General features: G+C 43.2%; 4 protein-coding genes across 8 annotated transcripts; 2 read left to right on the plus strand and 2 right to left on the minus strand.

The window, feature by feature from the left end:
• Nucleotides 1-1,502: 1,502 nt before the first annotated feature.
• On the plus strand, nt 1,503-3,064 carry mixl1 (Mix paired-like homeobox). The gene is made up of 4 exons (XM_031870485.1): nt 1,503-1,599; nt 1,789-2,009; nt 2,088-2,214; nt 2,461-3,064. Exons 1-4 carry the CDS (start codon nt 1,503-1,505, stop codon nt 3,036-3,038), a joined length of 1,023 nt encoding a protein of 340 aa, XP_031726345.1. The 3' UTR covers nt 3,039-3,064.
• lin9 (lin-9 DREAM MuvB core complex component) lies at nt 3,009-10,928 on the minus strand. 5 transcript variants are annotated; one of them, XM_031870480.1, is made up of 15 exons: nt 10,857-10,928; nt 9,852-9,884; nt 9,292-9,380; nt 8,370-8,483; nt 7,655-7,785; nt 7,393-7,518; nt 7,061-7,218; nt 6,796-6,929; nt 6,510-6,638; nt 6,099-6,200; nt 5,927-6,007; nt 5,714-5,839; nt 5,438-5,620; nt 5,179-5,276; nt 3,009-4,205 (listed from the first exon to the last, which is right to left on the minus strand). In XM_031870480.1, the coding sequence occupies exons 1-15, from the start codon at nt 10,885-10,887 to the stop codon at nt 4,100-4,102; spliced, it is 1,641 nt and encodes a 546-aa protein (XP_031726340.1). In that variant the 5' UTR covers nt 10,888-10,928; the 3' UTR covers nt 3,009-4,099. The 5 variants fall into 5 exon arrangements, with proteins under 5 accessions (XP_031726340.1, XP_031726339.1, XP_031726342.1 ...); XM_031870479.1 differs by having other exon boundaries at nt 9,292-9,383; XM_031870482.1 differs by having other exon boundaries at nt 9,292-9,383; nt 9,799-9,884; nt 10,857-10,919.
• A 673-nt stretch (nt 10,929-11,601) lies between these two features.
• On the minus strand, nt 11,602-22,460 carry parp1 (poly (ADP-ribose) polymerase 1). Its single transcript, XM_031870462.1, has 23 exons — nt 22,227-22,460; nt 21,220-21,382; nt 20,674-20,789; nt 20,321-20,535; nt 18,306-18,396; nt 18,061-18,177; nt 17,700-17,876; nt 17,348-17,510; nt 17,115-17,255; nt 16,748-16,987; nt 16,562-16,627; nt 16,340-16,472; nt 15,915-16,110; nt 15,684-15,812; nt 15,396-15,479; nt 15,084-15,206; nt 14,853-14,981; nt 14,609-14,707; nt 14,233-14,385; nt 13,910-14,037; nt 13,736-13,797; nt 12,935-13,049; nt 11,602-12,360 (listed from the first exon to the last, which is right to left on the minus strand). The coding sequence occupies exons 1-23, from the start codon at nt 22,347-22,349 to the stop codon at nt 12,279-12,281; spliced, it is 3,045 nt and encodes a 1,014-aa protein (XP_031726322.1). The 5' UTR covers nt 22,350-22,460; the 3' UTR covers nt 11,602-12,278.
• Nucleotides 19,135-20,244, plus strand: LOC116396056 (adenosine receptor A1). The gene has a single exon (XM_075447389.1). The coding sequence runs from the start codon at nt 19,135-19,137 to the stop codon at nt 20,242-20,244; it is 1,110 nt and encodes a 369-aa protein (XP_075303504.1).
• Nucleotides 22,461-24,851: the final 2,391 nt, after the last annotated feature.

Here is a 24,851-nt window from a genome sequence, read left to right on the forward strand (position 1 = left end):
TAGCAATCTGGTCTGTGAACACAGGCAATACCCAATTAGGGACCCAGACAAAGCAGCCTGTGAACTGCGAACGTCTCCACCACTGTATGTGTCAAAGTACAAAGATCAATAAGTGCTGTTGTGGATGTGAAATGATACAAGGGCTGTCAAGTAATTTTCCCACAGAGACCAACAAGAAAATAACCAGAATAAAACCTCTGGTGTTTTTCTCTTTAGGTCCATGTTACAGGTCTCTTTCAGGAGGATGATAGTTTAATGCTAAACTCATAACATCTACTCCAGGATGACTTTAACCCAGTTACAGCTGCATCCCATAAATCATAATGTTGTGGTAACAAGTCTGACAATCACGCTGTATTGCAATGTTGTCGCCCCACACCCAAAGTAATTAAATATGATGCATGAAATTGAACCTTAATTGCCCAAGTATGCACAATATTTCACTATGACAAATTCTTTGATGAAATGAGCTTAGACTCTCACTAAAAGTACATGTAACCATTAAAGATTATTCTTGTCCAAATATGTGTGAACAAATTAGTCTGTCTGTGGTGTTACCTGACCTCTCGACTTGATCCTCCTCTAAATCAAATGAAGGTGAGCCATTCAATAACAAGCACTTAATCCTGGGTACTTTAGAACTGAGGTTTGTGTATTGAGATTAACTTTGTTGGAGCTGAAAGGGGCCAGGAAGCACAATTTCCTACACATCAATGTGGAGGAGCAGACCCCTAAAGACCTGAAGCTTTATAAAACATAACTTATCTTATTTCACATGGAAGTCTAAAGGGGGGGAAATCACAAAGAAAAACGTTAGAACCCTGTATAATGTCTAGATGCAGAATCACAATCAACAAGACAAAAATACATTTTTAATGACATATCCTTTAAGTTATTTTAAAAGTGTATTTATTGAGTGTCTTCCTGTTATACGGATATAATACATCCAGTAGATATACTCTGCATCCTATATTTCATTGTGTACACAACACAAATTATCATAAGGAACTGGTCACTTTGCAGAAGGGCTCTTTCAATCAGTTGTTGAAAAATAGGGGGATATGTTTATATAACGGAAAATAACTGTATTCAATTCTGTTATCATCAAGCAACACAATGCAGCCCTTAGGGGGCTCAGATTGGGAAATGGCAGTTTCCGATTTGCCTCGCTTTGATGGCTACTGGTCAGTTATTGCTTCATCCATTCCAAAGCGGGTAAATGTTTTCACTGCCGATGTGTATTGAGCATGCAGATTCCATTAAAAACCCCTTTAAAAGAGACCTGCGGCCGCTCCACCGTCCCAGGTGTGATGCCTTCACACCTCCGGCGTCGTGCAGACGTCTGAAGTCAGTGCGCGGCTGCTGCAGTGCCAGCCGGCCCCGATGGTTGCCCCATTCACACATACAGGCCGACGCACCTTTGATCGCGGGAGGATTTAAGTCCAGCGAGGCGCGCAGGTCTCAGACTAAAGTCAGTCGCTGGAAATAAGACGTCGAGGAGCATGTCTTCAGTTCATGGGAATATACGCGTCGGGGATCTGAATCATTTCCAGATGTATCACGAGGGACCTCTGCAGATAAACAGCATGGTGAACTCAGGTATGTGGCTGGTAGTGAAAGTATCATTCTGTGACAAACTGTATCGTAACACACACCAAAGGTCACAGCGAGTAACGGTTTACAGCCGGGTCAGTGCGTAATTTACGCACACGTCCATTGTGGTGTTTCTGTGACTCCCATTTATCTTAACGGTCCTTAACTAAATAGTGTGCACGTTTTCTTTTTCAGATTATGGAGCCTCAGGTGTTACAAACTACTTCAACCCAGCAAACTCTGTGCCGAGGGCGGATAAATGCGTGGCAATACTGACCCACAGGAGGAAGAGGACCAACTTCACCCAGCAGCAAATCGAGGTGTTGGAGAAAGTTTACTCGGAGACTAAATATCCCGACATCCACTTGCGAGAGAGACTGGAGGCTCTGACCGGGCTACCGGAGTCCAGAATTCAGGTAATGTCTAATGGAATGGTATCTTAATAAACACCAAGTTGTTCAACTGTCCTCACATTTTCCACACACAAATTGCAGGTGTGGTTTCAGAACAGAAGGGCTAAGTCTCGTCGCCAAGTTGGCTCATCGGTGTCGATGAAGGTCGCAAACCCGCCAGCAGCTGGTCCCTTTAGCCAGCTCCAGAGCAGGATGGGCCCAGAGAAAGGTAATTATTACAGTCACATTATTGTGATTTTTGTTTTGGCTTCCGATCCACTTATTTCCCCCCTCAGGCATCAAGTTCTCAGTTGTTGTCCTCTCAGACCCAATTTGCTGCTGAAATGTCTTCATGCTTGATTTAAAGTCCCCTACCTTGATAGAATATGTTGCTGGAAAACAATTCACATCAATGTGAAACACCACATTTCTTTTATTTCACAACTAATTGCCTCACCCACCTTTTCTCTTTCAGTTTATGACAACAACCATAGAGCCGAGGCACACAGGGTAGGAGGTTTTGGACTGGAGGAGAGTTTCAGACCCACAATGCACCAAAACACAGACGATGCTCACAGAACCAGTATGCCCACCGAACCCAGCAGCTACGCACACACGTCCGCCTCTTGCATCTACGACAAGGAGGGAACCAGAGTGACGCCTGAGCAGATGCAAAGACGCGAGCTGAGCGTTAACGTCCCGTGCTGTAACGTCCATCTGTACCCCAACGAGAACGAGCAGCCTCCCAAGATCGAAGCAAACATGTCCGCTAACCAGGGACCAACGGTTCTGGTGGAATATGACAATTTCCCACCGAACAAGACCATCGGACCAGAGATGAAAGTTGTGATTCCTCCCATCCCCACCCAGAATAACTTCAGCAGGTCATCCCCAAAGGATACCGGATGCCAAATCCAGTATTCATGTGTGAGGGCCACGGGGGACCAGTTCAGTCACTTCTCCCCGATCCGCACTACCGAGGCCCCGGACTTTACCGACTCAGACTCCGACTGGGAAAACGAGGCCATGGCTGGCTTCAGTGGCTTTATGTGATGCATTATAAGAGCCGATATAAAGACAGCTACATGGATCATAAGAGGCACTATACAGTTGTTTGCGTAAATGGAAAGTTTGTATTTATTGTTAAATTGTAATAAAAGTGTTGATTGTGAAAAAAGAATAAGAAGAAAGCTGTGTGTTTAGGTCTGTTAATAAAGACTAAAAACTAGAAGACAGATTACTGCTTTGCAATATTATGTTTAATATAAAAAGACGGAAACATTTATATACAATTGCCCCGAGGCACTCTCATATACAACTTTACAAAACTGAAAAAGGAGATTCTCAAGGAAAAAACGGTTGACTTAAATTTTCCAGGCTTAGTGTGGGGGTTGCAGTAGTAGCCATGCCAAATATGGAAATGCTAAGATCTTAAGGAAGTAAAAGGCTTCAAAACCCCAGAGTTCTCCTTTATAAAAATACCAAAATCTCTTTTCAGTGCACACAAAATTACAAAAACCCATTTCTGAATACACAGCAGAAATGTTGACGGTAGTTCTAATAATCAGAGATATTGTACAATTATCTACAATGAACAATTTTATAAAACATTCTTGCTCCCCGTGCTTACCATCAGCGGAGCAACAGAACACGTCACTTACAGGGTTAAACTTTAGAGATAGCAAAATATTGTTTCATAACCATACACACCTACTCAAAAATAAATAAATATGGACTATAAAAACGGTAAAAATCAATGTTTGGCACATGAAACCAATAAATAACCATCGACAGTTTGGAGATGTGGATTTGTAGCAACAGCTAAAGGTTCTTTCAGATTCGTGTTCAATTGGGTGCACCAACATTTTTCATACAGTAAAATGGGCGGCTAAAATACTTCGGACGTCCTCCGTCCCTTCAGCACAACGCTGCGGGAGTCCGGGCAGAACGCTGAGTCGGTTCACTGGGACGTCCAAATTCAGATCGCACGGCGGTGGTCCACAACATCCATGTGAGCAGTCTCGTATCCTCGTATCAGTTCAGGTGAAAGCACCGTCTCAAGAGACCGTGTTAACGGGCCGCACCGCTGCGTGTGGTGTGGAGGAGGCCGGTTCTCAGACTGCATTGGTGTTGTTGGCAGAGAATGCGTGCAGATTTCCCAGCTGACTAAGGCCACTCTGGATGTGTGCCACGTGGATCTCAACATTATTCTGGAAGCAACTAGGAACACAGAGAAGACAATAGTATCAGAAATGTTCAGAACCTACAGGACTTTCAAAGCTGTCAGACTGCTGTGCTGTTAACACTACACAACTCGCTGCCTGGTAATCGGGTCTAAAATGCGTTGTGGTTTTCACACTACTGGACTGACTAGCGACATGGAGGAGGGGGGGGTCACGTGCTAAAAGATCTTTTAGTGGAAGGAATCCCTGATGGGAATCCCTGATGAGTATGTTTAGGCATCAATCTACATTTTGTCACAAATTCACACGAGAAAAGTGACTCGGACGTCGTCCTGCTTGTTGACAAAACAGCCCATTTTCACACATCTTTAAAATGTCCCCTATGTATATCAGTTGCCTTGTTATGTGTTATGTTTACTACTCATGTTCAGAGCATTAGATCAACATTTACAAATCAAAGTTGACTAGTTTATGGATCAATAAATGTGGTCAATACACGTCTCACTTGTTTCCTCTTGGTTTCGTTTTTTGTCTGTTGTCACACTCGTAGCTCTGCTGGCTCAGCATAGAGGAACAACAGATATGCGTTTTAAAATGGAAATGTAGTCGTGTGGCACCTAATGTGGCCTCATTTAGCCTGAGGCAAGCATGTCGTGCTCAGAGCCCTGAAGCCGCACGGGCACAGAGCACTATTACTTGTTTATTCAAAATATATTAATGTTGAACGTGTGTCCAAATTGCAGCAGATTTTCCACGGCAATCCCTCGAGTCCCCATCAATACACCCGCCAAGTGTGAAATAGATCGGATAAACGCTTCTGAAGAAATACCCACATACAGACAGAGAGTCCTAGCTTTAGAGCTACATCCAACACCCTCCTCAGGAGCAACAGCAACAACTGTGGTCCGTGTTGCCTCTGATCGGAGGCTTTTGTCGGAGTGTGTCAGGGCTAAAGTGGTGTGAACTAGGCATGAGGAGGTTTAGCTAGAAACACTGAAGGGGCTTTTTACCTGAGGTTGGAGGGATCAATGGATGCCTTGATGTCATTAAGGGAGTCTGTTAGAGATTTAAATTCAAAGGAATTCAGGTCTCCCCCATCTGCCAGACACTGAAACAAATGAGGAAAAAATTGATTAATGAACAAGTTATCAAAGTATATCTGTAATTATTATTAATGTGGTAGATACAAAAGCTGTTGAAGAACGTTCACAACCGGCTTCTTAACATAGCGATGTTCTCCTGACATAAACATGTATCTACATCCTTTACCTTGATCTGCAGCAGTAGAGCGGTGAGGCGGGAGATGAGGTGCGTCAGGCTGGGGTTGGTCACGCTCTGCTGTCCCTCCTTCAGCGAGTTGCTCAGCTGCACCATCTGCTGGGCTTCGTCCTCACAGCGCCGCCGCAGCTCTGTGGGATGGTCGGCCGGAACCATGCCCTGATCTGGAGCCAGCTGCAACGGACACATTTATTTAGATTGGTCAAGGTGGACTATGAAGTGAGATGCTTGGAATGTCAGTGAAGAGAAGTGCATCTGTTGACTTACATCACAGCAGAACTGCTGAACTTCATGGAGCACCTTATTCAGATCCTTATTAAGCCGTTCAAGCTCGAGCACCGTGGTCGCATATCGCTTCTGAAAGTCCAGGTCAATAGGCATCGAGTACGACTTCTGAAAACAAAAGCACAAGTTTAGTTCGGCTTGATGTATGCCTCTCATGTTTTGAATCCACTTTTAATAAAACGATGATGATTGTACCAGCTTCTCTGCCTCTGTGTTCATTTCTTTCAAGTTCTTGATGTGGTCTTTCTTGATCATGAGGATCTTGGACAGCCTCGTCTAGGCATTAAAAAAATAAAACAAAGAATATGTTACAAAGCTGTAGGATGTCATATTTTAGTATTCCATTGTAATCACAGGAAGTATTTACCACTTGGATGAGGAATTTGACAGGAAATCCTCCCAGAGTATCTCCCTCAGCACCAGGCAGCTTGTTCCTCCACGGCGACTGGTTGACGAGAGGGTCATTGTCCTGTTATCAAAAACATCAAGATTAGTTGTTTTTTCCTATGATGACAATGTCTGAACTGTCCTTATACAGTACATGCCACCACTGACTAACATATCTAAACATACTTTTTGCATATATACATTCACAACCTGCTTGTACGAGATATGTGGACCACAACCAGATCGGGATTATTGGCTGCCTCCCAAAAGTATCTGTTGCAGTAGATCAGCCTTCTCACAGCCAGAGCAGATTCAAACCAGTACCAAATAGCATTGACATTGTGCTGACACAGCACATGTTTATCTGTCTTTAGATGTAGGGGTACGGTACCATGAGGATGGGAGTGGTGGCGGATGGGTAAGGCCCCCTGGGCGGAGTCACGACGTTCTGCATGTAGCGTGATATCCGATGCTTCTGGGCAAAGGCTGAGATGGGCATGGTCTCATTGGGCTCATTGCTCTGGAAAACACAAGCATCACCCGACGTCCAAGACTGTATAATCACATTCCTTTAGCACAGCTACTGCACATCTTTGTATTTTGACAGAATCTGGTTTTACAATCTATGTTAATACAAAATAAAATAAAGACTGACAAACTTAACAGGCCATCCTTACCAAGACTTCGTAGTCAGGCACAGTGTGTGTTCCCAGGCCACTGCGGTCGAAGGTGACGCGATAGGTGGCAGCGCTCGTGTCCACTGCATCGATCTGCCCGGTGAACAGCCCGTCATGGACGCCCCGGAGTCGAGCTGAGGAACAGAGAGGAAAAACAAACTGAATCACTATTGTTACTGGTAACACACCTCAAATGAGCATTGGTCATCCTCACTATAAATACTGAAAATTGCAGACTGGGTGCGTTTCGTTCCAACCGTCTTACCGGTGACTTTGGTTCCTATGATGAGTGGCAGAGGGATTTCATCTGGAAGGTCTTTGCAGTTCGACACGTCGGACAGTTTTCTCTGCTGCAGCAGACGCATCTTCTGCCTCTTCTGCCTCAGCGCTGTCCGCTCCTCAGCGAAGAACGCTGACGAACACCTGGAGGGGTCAACGAAGCATAATGCGTTAACATCTCTTTTGAGGCTTTGTTTTGAGGAAACGGCGTCATAAAAACAAATACAGGGAGAAAACTATTTCACATGTTTGACAAACACGAGGAGTGAAAACGGTGTGTAGAAGCTAGAAGCACACGTCTTAAAGATTGCAGCGTACCGTCTGGGTTTCCCCATCAGTCTCCTGATTGTTCCCCACTCGACCCTCGTCAGCTTTCTCGTTTTCAGGTTGGGGAAAGACTCCTTGAGACACAGGCAGAACTCATTGTCGCCCTCAAAGAGCGGTCTGGAAGAGATAGTAATAACACACAACATCGTTAACACATCATTCGACAAACATTGCGGATCAAAAAGCATCTCTGAATCAATTACAATTCATCAAAATGACTTGCTGTCTTCTGAAGGTGAACGTGAGAATGTACCTGTCGATATTGGAATAGAACCATTCGTAGATGCACCATTTGTGAGCTTTGGGAAGCTTAAGGAGGTTTCTTAATCTCAGCCCTATTTTCTGGGATGCCTTCTTATCTGGTGTCACCACATTAGAACATTTCTGTAAAGCAAAACATTTAAACAGTTATTCCACATAAAGGCATATCTATGTTTGGAAAAATAATAAATACAATAAATTGAACACTTTAAGAAGGGTTATCCTACACAAATTCATTCTTTCACTATGCTAGGCAGCTGTAACATTATTCACTCTAGGGCAACTTCTTCCTCCGGAAACAAAGCTATGAATTATTTTGTGTGGTCAAGCAGACGACTAGCAGGAAAGCACCTTTGCTTAAAAGTCTTGCTATGTTTACTTCACTGGTTTTATAGCTTATGTTTAAAGAAGGAGAGGCAGTGGTCTGGAGTCACGTTTGAATCCGTACCACAATCTGTTCATTTCATCAAACAACTTGGCAGTCACATCATTTTCTGATACACTCAGAATTATGTTTTTATGCAATTTGGAGCCGTTATTGCCGATTGGAAATCCACATAAAAAAAAAGGTGGCACATTTTCCCCTTAAGTCAAGGACTACATTTGCAATAAACTACTACTGCAGCACAGGTGGGCTCAGTGACACGTTAGAGAGTAGGAAGGGCTTCTACCCCCCACGAGTCCCTTTCACAGTGAGCAGGCTGTACCTGTGGGGTGGTGCTGACCCGTTGGCTCCTCCGAGGGGATCTAGAGGGGAGACGCTGTTGGGGCGACTCATCCTCCTCCCGAAACAAACGACTCCTTTTTGAGCTCCGCGTGGGCTGGAAGGATACATGTTGAAAGAAGTTTATGAATTGGTCCAATGATACTTCGAGAATAAAATCATTTTCATACAAGTCGCAAATATTTGTGTGCATTTCTCTTGTAGAACTTTACAGAATCAATTTAAAGCGCAGTTGTTAGCACAAAAAACCCACATTAGTTGGAGTTATGTAAAAAATGTAGTTGAATGAATGCAATCATGCAGATACACACAAGATTCAGGCAATATCAAGCATAATCAGGCAATATAGGGATGCACCAATCCAATTTTTTAAATCCTGGTAGCGATACGTGGGTTTTGGGTATCGATCCAATACCAGTGTGTATTAATAAGCTGTATGCCTCACTGTGTGGAAGGGACTGGAATCATCGTTTTATGTGCAAAGCAACAACAGGTTTAAATTAAACATTGCTTTTTTTAAAGAGTAAGCTTTTTAATGCAGCAACAAATTGGTCACTACCTAAACAGGAATTAAAATACAGTAATATATAGTATATATAGAATATACATCAAATTGAATTGATTAGATCGGCCCCATTGTCACCGATATCCAATATCAGCTATTTAAGTCAGTGTCGGCAATATCTTTGTTGGTGCACACTGCCATACTTTCTGGTTTGCAGTTTATTTCTAGGGGTCCCAAACTGTGCCACTGACAGTCAGACATACTGCCTAGATAGATTTGCACTTGACATACTGACCAGTTGCATGTGGATTGCACATTCCTTCCAAATCTGCATTTCTTAATGTGGCAATAAATTCAACCAGGGAGCTGGAAAGTATAATTTCTAAGAAAGCACTCTTACTGTGTCCATTATGAGGGAGGACTGTCGTCCCCTGGTGTTGTGAGCTCTTGGGAAGCTGTTCTTTTCATTCAGAGTGTTGGACAAACTGCCTTCTATAAAAAACAAATGCATTAATTCAAAATAGTGGGAGGACACCTGATACAGGACCCCACTAAGACCTTCACATTATTGAATTCCAGACTCAAAACTATTCTCATCTCACAGATGATGTAATTGAGGTAGATCATTTTCTTACAGGTGTTGACACATGTTTATCCTTCCCAGTATGGGGAGTAAACTCCACTGTGTCTCTGACGGCATCAGCCACAAATGTACGGTGGGTGGGGTGGGTTGTCTATTGTCGTTGTGGCGCATCATACAGAAGTCGAATACAATAAAGGACATACATAGGTAACCTATGCCATGTGTCTGCTAATGCACACGCAGACCAGATTCACAAAAATCTTCATAGGCTAAGTGTGTTTCGGCATACATGGAATTTGACACAGTAGTTACCAATATACTTACACAGTGTCAGGGACAGATGCACAGAAAGTTAAATAAAGATGCAGCCCACATACCTTTCAGACTGACAAGTGCCTCTGCTGAGGAGCCTGGGAAAGAGAAAAGGCTAGCGTTACATCGATTGAACGTTACAGTAACGCACTCACGGCGTATGACTATACTGTAAATATTTTACTACACACTTCAGGGTGATAAAAAACGTATCGAGGCCGTTCTCGTTAGTTTTAAGTTAGTGATACTCGATACATTTTTTTTAAAGCTACCACAGAAAACGTCTGCAGGGTGCTTATGAGACTGCCCTTTAAACACTGACAGCAGCCGGATAGCTTAACGCTACGTTAACTGAAGTTACATATAGCTAGCGCAGTCAGTTAGGCCTTAATCCCCAATATGAGCTGTCAAGAATGGGCATAACGTCAGCTGTACAAATCATACCCACGAAACGAGCTAACATAAGCTAACGTTACACTTGGTACGACCAGGAGATAAACATGTATTTAAATCAACTACGTTCACATTGATTGAAATTACTATTTCATCTGTTTAATAGCAAAAATAACTAGTTTCCCTTCACCGTCTTGTCAAAACGATACACAACGACGTTACCATGTAACGTTAACCAACCGCTAACGAACGTTAAATAAAAGACTAACAAACTAAACCAAGCTAACGTTACTGGCTAACGTGTGTAACGATACTTTTAGAAACGTTAACAGAGACGTTGTGGTAGTCCCTTTGTTATTGCTGCTTACGACGTAAGGCTAGCAGACGTTAGCTCATAGCTAAGCTAACGTTATTTGTTTACCCAGTTGAGCTAAAGTAACTTGCTCAACTCCAACATTAGCTATGGTTAGCCTCTCATGCTAACAAGCGTTAGCCGACTTGGGGAGACCGGTATCTCTTATAGCGTCTAGAAAATACTTTGTGAACTCTGCCCAAAACTTACGCTATTCATTACATGGACAACAATAGCAGTGTATCACCAAATGTTGTATTTTATCACTACGGGGCCTGCTGCGTGTTTACAATGCAAAACTCCTTGAATATATGTTATTACTCACTCTCGTCTAACAGCTGGTCCATCTCCGCCATCTTGAATTAGCCGCGCCGCTTTTTCAAAGACGTTGTCAAACTGCATTCTGGGTCGGGACGCTATCTGGAGGGCGATTTGAGAAATAAATAGCACATCATTTATCAAACCGACGACTGCAGAATCACTTTGTATGATATGTGCAAACACACACTTACAGTCACTCAATATAAATCCAACTTTCCGTACGAAATGTAACGGGAAGTTCTTGGAAAACAGTTTCTTAAGCAAAAGTGAAAGTCAGAGTAGACACTCAGCATCCACACATTGTCATACAGCACTTGAATTACAGTCACATGTTTATTTTTTCTTCAATTTAATTCATTGTTGGGAATAATTTATGCTTTATTCCCAACTTCCCATGGTGCAAGTTGTTGTTTTCAACCGGAGTTAAACATAGAAAACCATAGCCAGTATAAAAAGCCTTTTAGTCTCTTTCAAATGGGAAATCAAGTTAATAAATACTATTTCTGTTTAGTGGTATTAGGGTTTTTAATATTTAAATGTCCTACAAGATCTAGCATCACACTGTCTCTGACCTGCCCAAGGCTTAATAGGGAAAAAGAGAAAGCCCTACAGGAAATAAATCCAGCATCTCATAACTTTGAAAACTTGACATGCAAATTTACATTTATTTTCACTGTAATCAAATCCAAAATTCAAATTGTATCCAACATGCAGTGGAACAAAATAATGATAGACAAAGGCAGGCATGACCTTTTGAAAACATTTTATTGTATTTGAGGTAAGCGAGAAAAACACTAAGAAAAAGTGTAGCACATAACATCGCAGTCCTTTCTTTTGCAGAACACTTTGCAAAAAACACAAACCACATTTTTCATTTTCGGCAAGGAAGACAGTTTGAGAGACAAGCAACAAAACAAATATATACACGTCAAACCTTGTACAGTATCTTTGAACCCAACAGTCGACAAAACGTTTGTGTATGTCTGCAGACAATCCCTTCTAAACTTGCATTACTAAACCTTAATTAACTAAAAGTGTAATTAAGAATGAAGTAGTAAGATCCTTTTCAAATTCAAGATAACCACGTGAAAACTACAAACATTTTCTGATGTTCATGTCTAAACCAAAACCTTTCTATGTAGTGTGCACCGCTTACTTCAATCACAATATTGAACTGTGAGTTGTCTCTTTTATGAGCAACTGAAGTAGGTATTTAAGTACCGAATGTGTTAGTAAGGAAGACTGCCAGCTATTAAACCTGATGAAAAAGCAATAAAGTGTCTTGAGACTTCCGTTGCCCGTTGTAAAGCATGGTAGAACATCATTCCATCACCAAATATTTTCTGTTGCAGCGAATGAAGCCCGGGCGTTTGGAGGCAACAGTGGTTTTAGTTTTCACCGAAGGAGGGTCTGGACAAAGCATCTCTCACCACAGGGACGTCTGGTAGTTAAACTTGATCTTCAGGAGATACTTCATGTTTACCTGGGCCACATCATACACAATGTACCTGGAGGAGCAGCAGCTTAGGAAAACAAAGACTACAGATGACTGACTCGGTGAAATAAGAGGACATTTCACACAAATTACAGACATGAGGGGAACAGAAATAGATGATCCAATTTATGCCAGAATACCTAATTGTAATTGGTATAAAACACCATTGGTTCCACAGAGTGTTCTACATCATCATCGGGAGGTTACAAAACAACCCGTCTCACATTAAAGATAAGACATGCTGACTACAGCTTTTAAACCAGCCATCCAAGATCAATCCTATTTTGAAATTAGATCGGAAACATGAGTCCAAATTCAGGCTAAATTTCGTGTTATGTGAACTTGGCAATAGCGTAAAATCGAAAGCACAGCAGTGGCCGCTAAACCTGTACACATTATATAAAAATTATAAATTTAACTTGAGTCAGTTTATCTAATGTCGAGAACAATTTGTACTGCCTCAGTCTTTGACTCCGCACACAACAAACTACTAAATACATAATTATATGGCAAAGCAGGAAAGATACGGGTAATTTGGAAAAATTATTGTAAAAGTCATAACCCAGGTGGTCAGTGTTAAAGGATACTCATTGTACAGGAGACTTGTGTCATCAATGTTCGTGTTGGCTCCTTTTCCCAGAGGTACCTGCACGCCATCCAAAGTGACAGATGCAGTTGGATCAGGAGCAGATCTGCCCAAACCTTCAAGAGCAAAAAAAGTTAATGAATAAAAGTATTTTCAAACTTTGATGTATTATAAACAAGAGGCTCCTACCATGATAATGACAATGTTCAACAAAACAAGTTGTGCAAGTCAGCTAAATAACACTTTATTAAAAAGGCACAGCGTGTAGGAATTAGGGGAAATATAATATAATATAAATAACTATATTATCATAAGTGGATAATCACCTGAAACTAAGGATTATTGTGTTTCTGTTAGCTTAGAATAAGCTCTGCATATCTGCTCATATCTAGAGGAGCAGGTCCTCTTCACGGAGTCCGCCGTGTTGCACCGCCATGTTTCTACAGTAGCCCAGAGCAGACAAACCAAAACCTGGCTCTAGAGAGGGCCAATAACACTTTTACTTCACCTGAAGGCCACCGTAGCTCTCTAACACGCTTTTGAAACCGTGGTACCGTCAGCTGCTGTATGTCTTCCGTTATTCCTAGATTAGTGTTATTATGGTTAAGGATGTCCACTGAGTGAAATGAACGGCATTAGCACGGTTTTGCACTCGGTGGCTTACGTTACCGCAGTCTTGAAGAGGGAGGATTGAGTGGAGGAATCTGCAACCTCACTGCTAGATGCCACCAAATGCTACACACTGTGCCTTTAAGCCCACGGACAATCAAAACAAAATGTGCAGTGACTAAAGTTTTCTGACCTTTGACACTGTGCTTGCCCTTAGGTAGTTTTGAAATGTGGGACGCCTTCTTCAATTCATGCCTGCATTAAAAAAAAAAAAACCCACATTCATTTATATTATCATCACACATAAAGCACATGAAAAGGTTGATATTCAGGCTTTCTTTTTTAAAGAACTCAGACGGTCACTTACATGTTGCCGAGGGCCACCTCGGCCAGCAGTAGGAGGCCTACAGGGTCCGACTGGGAGGTGTGACAGTAGTTCGCACTCTTGGACACCATGTCGGCGAAGTACACACCTTTACCGAACATGTAACCAGTCTGGAGAAAATGAAGCAAAGCGGCAATGTAACACAGGACTGAAAAGGGGAAAAATATACTTAAAAACATGACGGAATATTTGAAAGTTTATTTCGGAAAGTGAATGCGTTACATTGTGGCCGAAGCACAAATGGAGGAAGCAGTTTTTGGTTCCCCTCAAACTTGAACTCAGCCTAACCACAAAGACAAACTCACCACTGGGGCCTCTGGAGGGGCAATGCGAAGACCCTGAGACATGATGCCGGCGTAGTTGGTGGCACGAGAACCGTGCCACAGCAGCTGGCGATTGTGTAGCTCCTCGAAGGGGCGGTACCGCTGGCGCTCTCCCTCTCGAACTATTTTGAAGATCTACAGGATGGGAAAAAATAAAAAAAATCAGGAAACGCAGCGAGATGGTAATTTATGCTGGACAACAACAGTACATACAGTAGATATAAACAGTAATGCACATATTGTAGAAGAATTTACATTAAGTTTGTGACTGAATCAGTAATTAGAAACAAAGATTTCTACAAACTAAGAATTCACAACACAATATTCAAATGAAGCGGTTGTCAAACCGTTGACTTACCTCTTGCACTTCAAGTGTGTAAGTGTTGTGTGTAGCGGCGTGGGTGTTCTTAACATATTGCCTAATGATCTCAGCCTCATCTGTAGTTTTGTCAACAACCTGTGAAACAACAAATATATAGCACGCTGTAATATTACCATACATAACCTCTTCATACAATGACCACGCTGAACGTTGTTCTTAGAGAGAAAATACAACCGTCCATAATCACGAAAGAGTAAAAACGTGGAACTACACCCCTCACCTCAATCTTGGTTTTGAGCTTCTCGTAGTTGATGTCGATGGGGTCGCTCTCATTGTCCTGGGCCCCTCCTCTCAGCAGGCTGTATGCCACTTCAATGTCCAACAGGTTGTCCAGCATCTGAACTTTGGCCTGAACAGTGATGTATGTGGATGTTGTGAGATGCATTTATACTCCACACATTTATAAAGCGAGACAGAACTGTACGGTGGGATTCGGTATTTGTGTCCTTACTTGAATGTAGTCCAGGCTGCTGAGCAGTGGAGGTTTCTTCATGCCGAAGTCGTGAGGGATCAAGGTGTAGAAGCGATTGGAGAGATCCAGGATCTGGGCCTCGGACTGACTAACTGACACAGCCTAATGAGAAAACAAAGAGAACCAATTAGTAATAACAAGATTGCATGGGTCAGGGGAGAAACTGTGCTTCACAAGTGTCGAGCTGAATAAAAGGGAAACAGGAAAAGGAACTGAATGCTTTAAGAGTGGATTGCAATGCGCCACACAAGGAATCCCAACAGAGAGGTAAAGAGTGAAAACAGTGCTGACCTGGTGTACTTCAGTGAGGAGAGAATAGGCGCTCTGGATCTGCCTCTTACTCAGCTTTCCGAGGGGCATCTTCTGGAGGTCAATCTGAAGACGGGACAGGAGCGATAAGACGTTAAGAAGATGAATGCACACACTGGTGAGGCTCAAATGAGGCTCTATTGAGATGGACATGTAGATTTTTCTTTTACAGTGCAATACATAAATAAATAAAAGGAAAGCTACATTGTTCTTTTGTGGTTCTTATCTCACACGTACATGGCCACAAACAAAACAAAATACGAGTCTTACCTCGAACTCCACCATGGCCTTCTTCATGCTCTCGACATCAAAGATCAACTTGATCAGCTCCTGGACGGGCTTGGCCAGCTTGGAGTTGGTGCCGGCGGTGGCCGTCAGCCTCTTCACTGCTTCTTCGTCCTGTCAAGAAACAAGAAGACCACAGAGCCGATTCAGATACAGAACAAAACAAACCCGTCACATATGTCCTCTCTGGTTTTGAGTGTGTGTTGACATATGTACCTGTCCGTAGTCGATCTCCAGAGGGTAGAACTTATTGGGGTATTTGGTGAAGTTGGTGCAGCTCCACTCGTTGCCCGTCTTCTCTTTGTAAACACCCAGGAAGTTGTCCAGTGCAGAGTTTTTGTCGTGAAACTTGTCCAGCTTGTTGCCTCCAATGGTGGTGCCCACTCTGCCCCATGACCTGAACACCCAGTACCTGGACATACAGGGAAGAAGGGCAATGTAAGAGATAGTCTAGGTAGAATGATCATTCTGATACAATTCTTATTTCAACAATTATGGAAAAAAACAAAAGTTAGCAAGCCAAGACACCTGATAAAGTGAAATGTGCAGGATGACTAGTGGAATATGAAGCTTTCAATAACCTCTGCACAACAAAAAAAGAAAAAAAAGAAAGTGAAATGATTTTCTTCAGTCACACCGACCGTTTCTGTACATCATCCTCCAGCAGCTGCAGCTTATAGTAGGAGTTAGTTCCTCTGACGATGTCCACGAGGCCCAGCGTAGCGCTGTACATCTTCCCGCTCTGCTCCAACACATGAGCGCTGTTCTCCAAACCTAGGAAATCAAAATCACCAGTCCATGTCAGAAGACAATAAAAAAGGGACAGAGATACGTCTTCAATGCAGGGTGCTCCTCGTGACTACCTGAATCTGGATCCACAGCAGCTCCTCCTTTGACCGTGAGTTTCATCTTCTTGGATTTGTTACCACCTGGAATAAAGTAGATGAGTTACTCATAAATATACACCAAAGAGTCCAATACTATAACACAAGTCCAGATGAATCACCCCTCGAAAACAATAAAATAACAGCTGAATAAGTATCTTTTACCTTCCTCCTCCTTCACCCTGCCTGTGCTCTTGGCAGCCAGCGCTCCAGACTTAGAGGCTGCAGACGCAGCTTGTGCCTCGACCTTGACCTCTGCACCCCAGGGTGAGATGGCGTGCAGGGAGACCAGTTCCTGGAGGGCTTTACCCGACGACTTGATGTCTGTGAGGAAATCCTCGGAGACCACGCGCACGCCGGCGTCCCTGACTTCCTCCATTTTCTTACTCATCTTCTCCACCTCCTCTGTGAAAACATGGAGGAAGAAGCAGGTGGGATACAGACGGCAGGTCAGAAACACTGGAAATATTACATCGATGGCGCTCCCTGGACCACATGTTGGTAACTCTGCAATTTTTGACGGGTAGCTCACTTTTGGTGCTGATGCAGAGGGACGCCTTATTGGCTGTGTTGGTAATCTTCCCGCCCATCTCCTCCACAGCAGTCTTTAGATCGTCCTTGTTCTTGGTCAGCTTGCCCACAGACAACAGCTTCATACCAGTAAGAGGTTTGTCTACGGGATAAGACACACAGATATTACAGATATAGCTAAATATTTCAATATGTGCAGGATACCGACGTGCTCCTTCAGGTGCGGTCACTGACCTGCGGGGGCTCCCTCTGGCAGTCGCTCGGTCGGGGCACTGGATGCACTCGCCAAGGGTTCTGCTTTGGCTTTGGGGAGAGTTTGGGCCGGAGCCTCCTTCGGGTAAACTCGGTCCTGTCGCTTGAACTTAAACTTTTTCAGGAAAGGAACTTCGTGGAATTCCTAAAATGATAAAGAATATTCCAAATAGTAAATGTAAGTATTTGGTAGAGATGTAGCTCAATCACCAGGACAAATTAAAACCTATATTTCCAACCAGAATTCAGCTGCCCAAGGCTACAGGCGGTGATTCAGCATGAAAACATCGACCCGATAAGGAATCAAAAGGGGCCCTGAGAGGAGGCGACCTACCTTGGGGGTGACCCAGTCTCTGCGTATGGGTGTGGTGGTTTTGAACACACACTTTGTCCAGGCTGAGATGTCCCCTGTACAGTAATAAGCGTCGCCCTTGAACACCACCTGGCCCTTGCACTCCTTACAGGCCTCAAGAGCACCGAAAGCCATGCCGTCAGCCAGGCAGTCCACCACCTGTAAACAACACACATGTGCTGATCACGGAACAGTAACTCCAGCTGCATGAAGTATGACAGTTAGTCGCGTAGACGTTACACACAACAACAACACTTTCTCCCTCAACACAACTGTCTGGATTCCTTTAAATGTCATTTCATTTTGAATACAGCGGCAGTTGACTAAGAAGAGGCTATCCTACATTCGACTCTCCAGAGGGAACCTCTTGGCCATTTGCAATCAGAAGCTCCTTCATATCATTGGTTGAACAAAACTTCTTCAGCTTGTCCTTGATTCCCCAAATTAGCTGACTTTGGTTCTGCAGATGCAAGAAAAAAGAAGAAGAAGAAACAAACACACACACAGAGCAGCATATTAAAAACATGGCCACCAATCAGATTGTGATGTTTTCTGCAACATAGGAACTAAAAGAAGAAGAGAAACTACCTTTAACTGCTCATCCAGCTGCTTCTTCTCCTCCTCTTCCTCTTTCTTTTGTTTCTTTGATGCTCCATCCATCTCATCAGCCTTACGCTTCCTGTAAGAGCAAACACAAGGTCCAAAAAGTTTTCTTCTAAACTTTTGTTGTTTTCTTTTTTTAATAATTCAGCATGGACAAAAAAAAAAAAAAGAAAGAAGCGAAGAAGAAAAAACATCCAAATTAACTTCCTAAATGAGGCCAAAAGGGATACTGGAACAAACAAGCCCAAGTCTGACACCTTCATTCATTAGGGGAAATTAATTAGGGCCCCATCACTTAATAGACACACAAGCAGGTACATGTCTCCACAATCCCAGGTGTCAATACTGATATCATCCCCTCTGCCCTGACAAGAAACATTCATTAGCCTCCCCGTGAGACCAGACACACACACACACACGCACACACACGCAGGCATCAGTTAATGACCATCCAGTAGCAGCCGGTCTCAGTCTGATCCTTTGTAGTGCAAAAAAACAAGACAAACGTCCCTTATCAGACAACTACTGATGCCAAGAGGGAAGAGGGGACTTCTATAAAGAAGCATCTTTCAGATGTGTTCAAACAGAGCATTAGATGTTCAATGTGAGGACAAGTGTGAGCATTATCAGGATGGCTGGAGTCAGAATAACGATGACGTACTCTTTAGTTTACTGAGTAACACTTGTTTTAAAAAGCACTATCCTGCAGTAGACTGGTGAGTAACTTTAGTTAGCTTTCTTGCATTTCATCACCTGACTGAGCAGTTGAGCTTGACTTCTAACTTGAATCTTATTTCTTTCTTTAGGGACAACAATGGAGAACGCCACAGCACTGCTGTACCTCTACACTCTCCACCAAACTGTAAGCTCATCCCGTCCCTCTTCTCCTTTCCTGCAGCCTTTACAGAGCTCCTCCACTCCATCCTCCTCCTCCCTTCCTTCACCTCCGCCCGCTGACCTGGCGATCTCCCCGAACATGGCGTACATGGCGGCTGAGCTCGTCATCGCCTTGCTCTCCACAATCGGCAATCTGCTCGTCTGTGCCGCCGTGGGCCTCGACCGCAAGCTACGCACCGTCACCAACTACTTCCTGGTCTCGCTTGCGGTCGCCGACGTCGGCGTGGGCACGATTGCCATTCCCTGCGCCATCCTAACCGGCGTTGGTTTGCCACGTCACAACCTCTACCTGTGTCTGCTTATGCTGAGTGTTCTGATAATGTTCACCCAGAGCTCCATCTTCAGCTTGCTGGCGGTGGCGTTGGAGCGATACGTAGCTATATTCATGCCCTTCCGCTACAAGGCGCTGATGACGCCTCGTAACGCCGCGTTGGTGATCCTGACCACGTGGCTGCTGGCCTTTCTCATCGGGCTCGTGCCTCTGATGGGCTGGCACAAGACGCCCCCCGATTCAGGCTACTGTTTCTTTGTCTCGGTGGTGGACATGACCTACATGGTCTACTTCAACTTCTTTGCGTGTGTGCTGGCACCCTTGGTGATCATGTTTCTCATCTACGCCCAAATCTTCCTCACAGTCAAGCGGCAGGTGAAGCGCATTGCAGCGGAGCACGGCGGCAGAGGGGAGGGACAGACGAGGGCTGCGGCCAGCATGCGCCGAGAGATGAAGACGGCCACTTCCCTTTTCCTGGTTCTTTTCCTCTTCGCCGTCTGCTGGATCCCCCTCCACACGATCAACTGCTTCCTGCTTCTCTGCCCACGCTGCCCCGTGCCGCTGGAGCTGCTCCTCGCTGCCATCATCCTGTCACATGCCAACTCGGTTGTCAACCCTTTCCTGTATGCGTACACGATGACGGCATTCAGAGAGGCCTTCAAGGCAATTTTCACATGCTGCAGGGCGGCGGGAGCCAGAGAGGCTTTAAATGCGGTCGGCGGTGATGATGGAGAGCGGGCGGCGGCACGACGCTGAAACACTGAACGCCGTCTGTCACATCGTAAGTACCCAACCCGCACAAAATAATATCATCCCTTCTTTTTGGACTCACCCTTCGGTTTTGACAGCAGGGAGCCTCTTCTTAAGCTCCTCCTTGTCTTCTGCCCGTAGTGCGTTGAAACCCTTCAGCTGGGCGGCGGTGTATTCGGGCTTGAAGACCAGCTCCTCCCTGCGGCTCACAAAACACGCCGTGTGGTACCAGCGGTCGATCAGACCCAGCTGGGGCTTCTCTGCGTCCACCGTTTTCTTGGATACGCGGATCTGATCCTAAAGGAGAGAATCGTAGACTCTGTAACCCTAATGGAACGATCCCCCGTTGATCAAACTTACATGATATCTAATACATATGTCATATTGAATAACGTGAACGCATTTGTAACAGTTTTCCTAAAAGTAGCTGCTAACCTTCTCTATTTTCTCATCACAGCCTTTGCATGTGCTGCGGTTCGACTTGGCATATTCAACCGCAAAGTCATTCAGTGTCTTCTGTCCTTTAGCTCCGCCCTTCTGGTCCCCTTTTCCTGCAAGAAGGAAGAGCAATCGAGTAAAATATATTACTTTGATCATTTTTTCTAAATATTGTTATTGTTTATATTGGGGTGGCTGTGGCTCTGATGGGTAGAGCGGGTCGTGTTTTAACCAAGGTTGGCGGTTCAACCCCACCGCTCCTTCTGCCAAAGGGTCTCTGAGCCAGGCACTGAACCCAAAGAAGCCCACGGCTCCTAAAATGCTTAGGCTGCGTTAAACGCCGAGGTCAAATGTCATGTATGCACCTGTATGTTTATGATGAATGTAATAAAGTTTGGCTTATTTTATGCAAATATATTTAAGATTTCAAATCATCTACATGAAGCCACACTGGGACTACAGCTCGTACATGTTGTGTGTGGGAATGTGATATTTCAACAATCCATTAAGACCTACATTAAATGCTAAAAGTCAAGTACTGACCTCCTACCGCTCCGCCACTCTCAATGGCCTTTTGGACCTTCTCCTGGTCCTCCCAGCGGAGGTCAGAGTACCCAGAGATATCAGCCGTCGACTGAGCCGCCGCTCGCAGCCAGAAGCAGGAGAAGTGGTGCCAGTGGGGGACTTTCCCGTCAAACATGGGTGACTGCCGGACAAAAAGCAAACACAATATGTTAAAACTCAACCAGTGATGAGCATGTGTGACATTTTTTTGTGGCAGTTTTGTGGGGAGGATTAAAAAAAATTTGATTTCTTTGATTGCAATGCAAAGATATATGTTATAAGTGATGTAGCCTTTCACCATTTTTTGGCATCTTGTATGTCCAGGTGGGCTGGGCACTTATTTGGGGAAGGGTGACACAATAAACAACTACAACCAGGAAGAATGGAAATGCTCCCAACATATACTACGGGTGGCCAATGTCAGTTTTGATTATTTTATGTTGTTTCACATGAAATGGCTTATTTAAATGAGTACTTATTAAAACGTAATAGGTGATGAATTGAGGATCTGGAGCTGCTCCACAGGCCATGAATGAAAAGCTTAAGCTTTCTTAGCCTCTTAAGTGAATTAATTATCTGTGGGGATGTATTAATAATACTGTTGTTATATGTTGGCCTCTGAGGCAGATGGTCACACAGACATTGTGCAGCTTGTCGTCTTGAAGAATAACCTCGAGCCACGTAAAACATATAAAACTCCCCTTTCGTGAAGAGCAGGATGCGTGCTCGCAAGAGTCCGACATTAAGACTGGCTCAGCGGCTCTTTGTGAGCAACACTCCGCAGACAATGACAAGACATTTAACAATGCTAACGAGGGCCTAACCTAAACACAACTGAAACCACACTATGAACTGCATGTTTTCACGCTCTCGTGCAATCATAAATGTTCTCTATATTCGCAGAATAAACCAGCTAATTCACAGGAGCTAGCATCCCGACAGTGAGCGAGCTAACAGAGTCTCCGGATGAGTCCGGACGTCGTTACCTGCACCATGATGGCCATTCTCAGCGAGTCTTTCGCTATGTTTTCCTTGCACTTCTTGCACGATGCACGGCCGCTTTTGGCATATTCCGCTTTGTACAGCTTGTCCTCTTGAGATTCCGCCATACTTCGTTGATATTATTGCAAAAAAATAAAAAGAAATTGAGTGTGAGGCTCAACTTTCTTCTGATGACAAGGGGCCACAATCAAAGCACAGAGAAGGGAAGCCCGCGTGCCTGCACGGCATCATAGAGGTGAGACACGAGCTCTCACTCTGTCTCTGTTTACTGGCACCAAAACGTCCCCACAAAGCACCAGCTGCTCTCTAGATGAGATTACCACGAAAATGTACCGTTAATCAATACTTTGAAGAGTTTTCTGAAACCTGGGTATCAGGTTTTAAGATCTATTGTAAATTACTCCACGAGGACAGCATATCTACCGAACAACAAGGTTCAGGTGTAGACATTTCTTTGGGCAGTAATTCTTCAGGGTTCCAGCCAGATGTGGATTAGTACCCTGCACACAAGCTGAAGCAGACTTGGAGTCACAAACATGTGGACTCACTAGACTGGACCTCAAAGACTTGAGACTTTATAACGAGCATAATAACTAGTATGAGACTTTGACTTGCCCTACAAGACTTAAAACCAGCTTAACTCCTGATTTATTAATAGCAATGTTGTTGTGTAACCATGGTGGTTTATGAAGACAGATACTGATATTTTTTAGAATAAAGATCTATTAATTGTATTGTTTTCAGTCAATAAATATAACACACAATATAGTAAAATAAAGATTTCATATTTATTTCCATACATGTTGGTAGTGAAACACTGAATTAAAAGAGTCAAATATATCTTAAAGGTGGCTTCTCGTGTTAGGTCCATCAGACGCCAGATGTGCAGTAGTTTGGGTTTATTCTTCTGTATATGCCTCAGGAAAAAATATAGTGTAAGAACACAGAGAACCCCTAGAACCCCTTTTTCCAACTACCGAGTGATCCATCTTTCACAATATACGATTAAGGGAGTCGACCGCAGAATACGCGCGCGAGTTGCAGCCAGAAGTAATCGAGTCCAGAGAATGGGGGAGTTCGTTCGTGTTCATACTCGATAACGTGTGAAATATTTTAGAATAAACAGCGGAAGCTCTGCTGAAGAGCTGGGATTAGCCCACGTGCAAAGTATTTGTCAGGATATCAAAGGGTTCGCTATTGCCTGATGTGAAGCTGTTCAAGTTTCAATTAAAGAAGGAAGGAAGCAAAATAAATTCATATTATAACATATTAATATACCCTCGCACATAGTTTAAATTAATCCAGACTCACAATTCAGAGGGACAGTTATATATATATATATATATATATATATATATATATATATATTGTGTTTTATTATTTTATACATGTGAAAATCACATAGTAGTAGTAGCATGGGAAATAACTTATAGTATAAAGTGCAATGTAATAATAACTAGTATAACGTGCACCATGCTTTACGGTATGTGATAATAATAATAGTTATTATAATAGGGATGATAATAATAATAATTATCCCACCTTATGCTATCTTACATATCGCATACTATACTGTAATGCACTATACCAGACTGTTATCGTAATATAATACTGTCTCACAACATTTATACTAGATATAAAACTATACTACAGTTTACTATCAGATTTATGTTTACATATATTCTTGCGGACTCGCTGCTATTAACCACGCCATTGTCACTTCACCACAATAATTGGTCTTAAACTGGTTTTGTTTAGTTTCTATTTTTACTTATTCGTACCTCTTACTATTTTTTTTACTTCCCTATTTTTTTCCACTATTTATTAGTGCTGATTTCTGTCTTTATACTGCTGCAACGCCTGCATTTCCTCTCTGGGGATAAATAAAGGCTTATTTTATTTCATCTTAATCCAGTGGTGGAAGAAGTAAAGTTATTTGCATTCCCACTGTAGGCAGAATGTTATATCATTTAATATTGTAGTATCAAGTAGCTATTAATTCATTCATGTGTGAGCAGTAATTTTATATTGCAGCTGGTCAAACTTAAGTGGAGCTAATTTAAACTCCTGTATACTGTTGAGCAGTGGTGGGCCGTCAGGGCCTGCAAAGCCTTCTCTGCTGGCCTAAACAGAATCACAAAGTTATATCTATTTTATAATTTCTTAAATACACTACAAGTATTATAATTTATAAAAATATTTTTCCCATTATCCTATTTTCTCATTGCACAGCTACTGTCTTCCTCAGTTGCTCTACTTCCATTCTGGCATTTTTTGCATTTTGCTTGGTGTAGATTATTATTTTTTTTACCTAGCTTTGTTTTTTATCACGCTGAAGGAGGAGAATCGGATTCGTGAGTTGGGATTTAACCGTGGGATTAAACTCTTTGTCAACAAAGAAAGGTGCATGGAGTTTGGTAAATCAACTGCGTTTGTTTATTTACATCTAATATCTGAATGGCCCTTGAGTCTGTAGCAGAATGCGTGTTGCAGTGTTGCTGCTGTTTTCCCGTTAAGCTAGTTAGCGTAGCCTCCCAGAACACTTGCTAAGCTAGTTAGCGTAGCCTCCCAGAACACTTGCTAAGCTAGTTAGCGTAACCTCCCAGAAC

Source organism: Anarrhichthys ocellatus, unplaced genomic scaffold (assembly GCF_004355925.1).
Source record: "Anarrhichthys ocellatus isolate YVR2014 unplaced genomic scaffold, GSC_Weel_1.0 scaffold52, whole genome shotgun sequence".
Taxonomy (NCBI): domain Eukaryota; kingdom Metazoa; phylum Chordata; class Actinopteri; order Perciformes; family Anarhichadidae; genus Anarrhichthys; species Anarrhichthys ocellatus.

Excerpts from the sequence above, each read along its gene's own strand:
- mixl1 (XM_031870485.1), top strand. The coding sequence starts at position 1,503 with ATGTCTTCAGTTCATGGGAATATACGCGTCGGGGATCTGAATCATTTC. Across the intron at positions 1,600-1,788 it reads AAACAGCATGGTGAACTCAG|ATTATGGAGCCTCAGGTGTT; the intron begins GTATGTGGCTGG and ends TTTCTTTTTCAG. Across the intron at positions 2,215-2,460 it reads CAGGATGGGCCCAGAGAAAG|TTTATGACAACAACCATAGA; the intron begins GTAATTATTACA and ends TTTCTCTTTCAG.
- lin9 (XM_031870479.1), bottom strand. The coding sequence starts at position 10,887 with ATGGCGGAGATGGACCAGCTGTTAGACGAGA. Across the intron at positions 9,384-9,851 it reads GGCACTTGTCAGTCTGAAAG|AAGGCAGTTTGTCCAACACT; the intron begins GTATGTGGGCTG and ends TGTTTTTTATAG. Across the intron at positions 7,519-7,654 it reads TTCTATTCCAATATCGACAG|ACCGCTCTTTGAGGGCGACA; the intron begins GTACATTCTCAC and ends TATCTCTTCCAG.
- parp1 (XM_031870462.1), bottom strand. The coding sequence starts at position 22,349 with ATGGCGGAATCTCAAGAGGACAAGCTGTACAAAGCGGAATATGCCAAA. Across the intron at positions 14,708-14,852 it reads AGCTCAAAACCAAGATTGAG|GTTGTTGACAAAACTACAGA; the intron begins GTGAGGGGTGTA and ends GTTGTTTCACAG. Across the intron at positions 14,038-14,232 it reads CCCCTCCAGAGGCCCCAGTG|ACTGGTTACATGTTCGGTAA; the intron begins GTGAGTTTGTCT and ends CATTTTCTCCAG.
- LOC116396056 (XM_075447389.1), top strand. The coding sequence starts at position 19,135 with ATGGAGAACGCCACAGCACTGCTGTACCTCTACACTCTCCACCAAACT.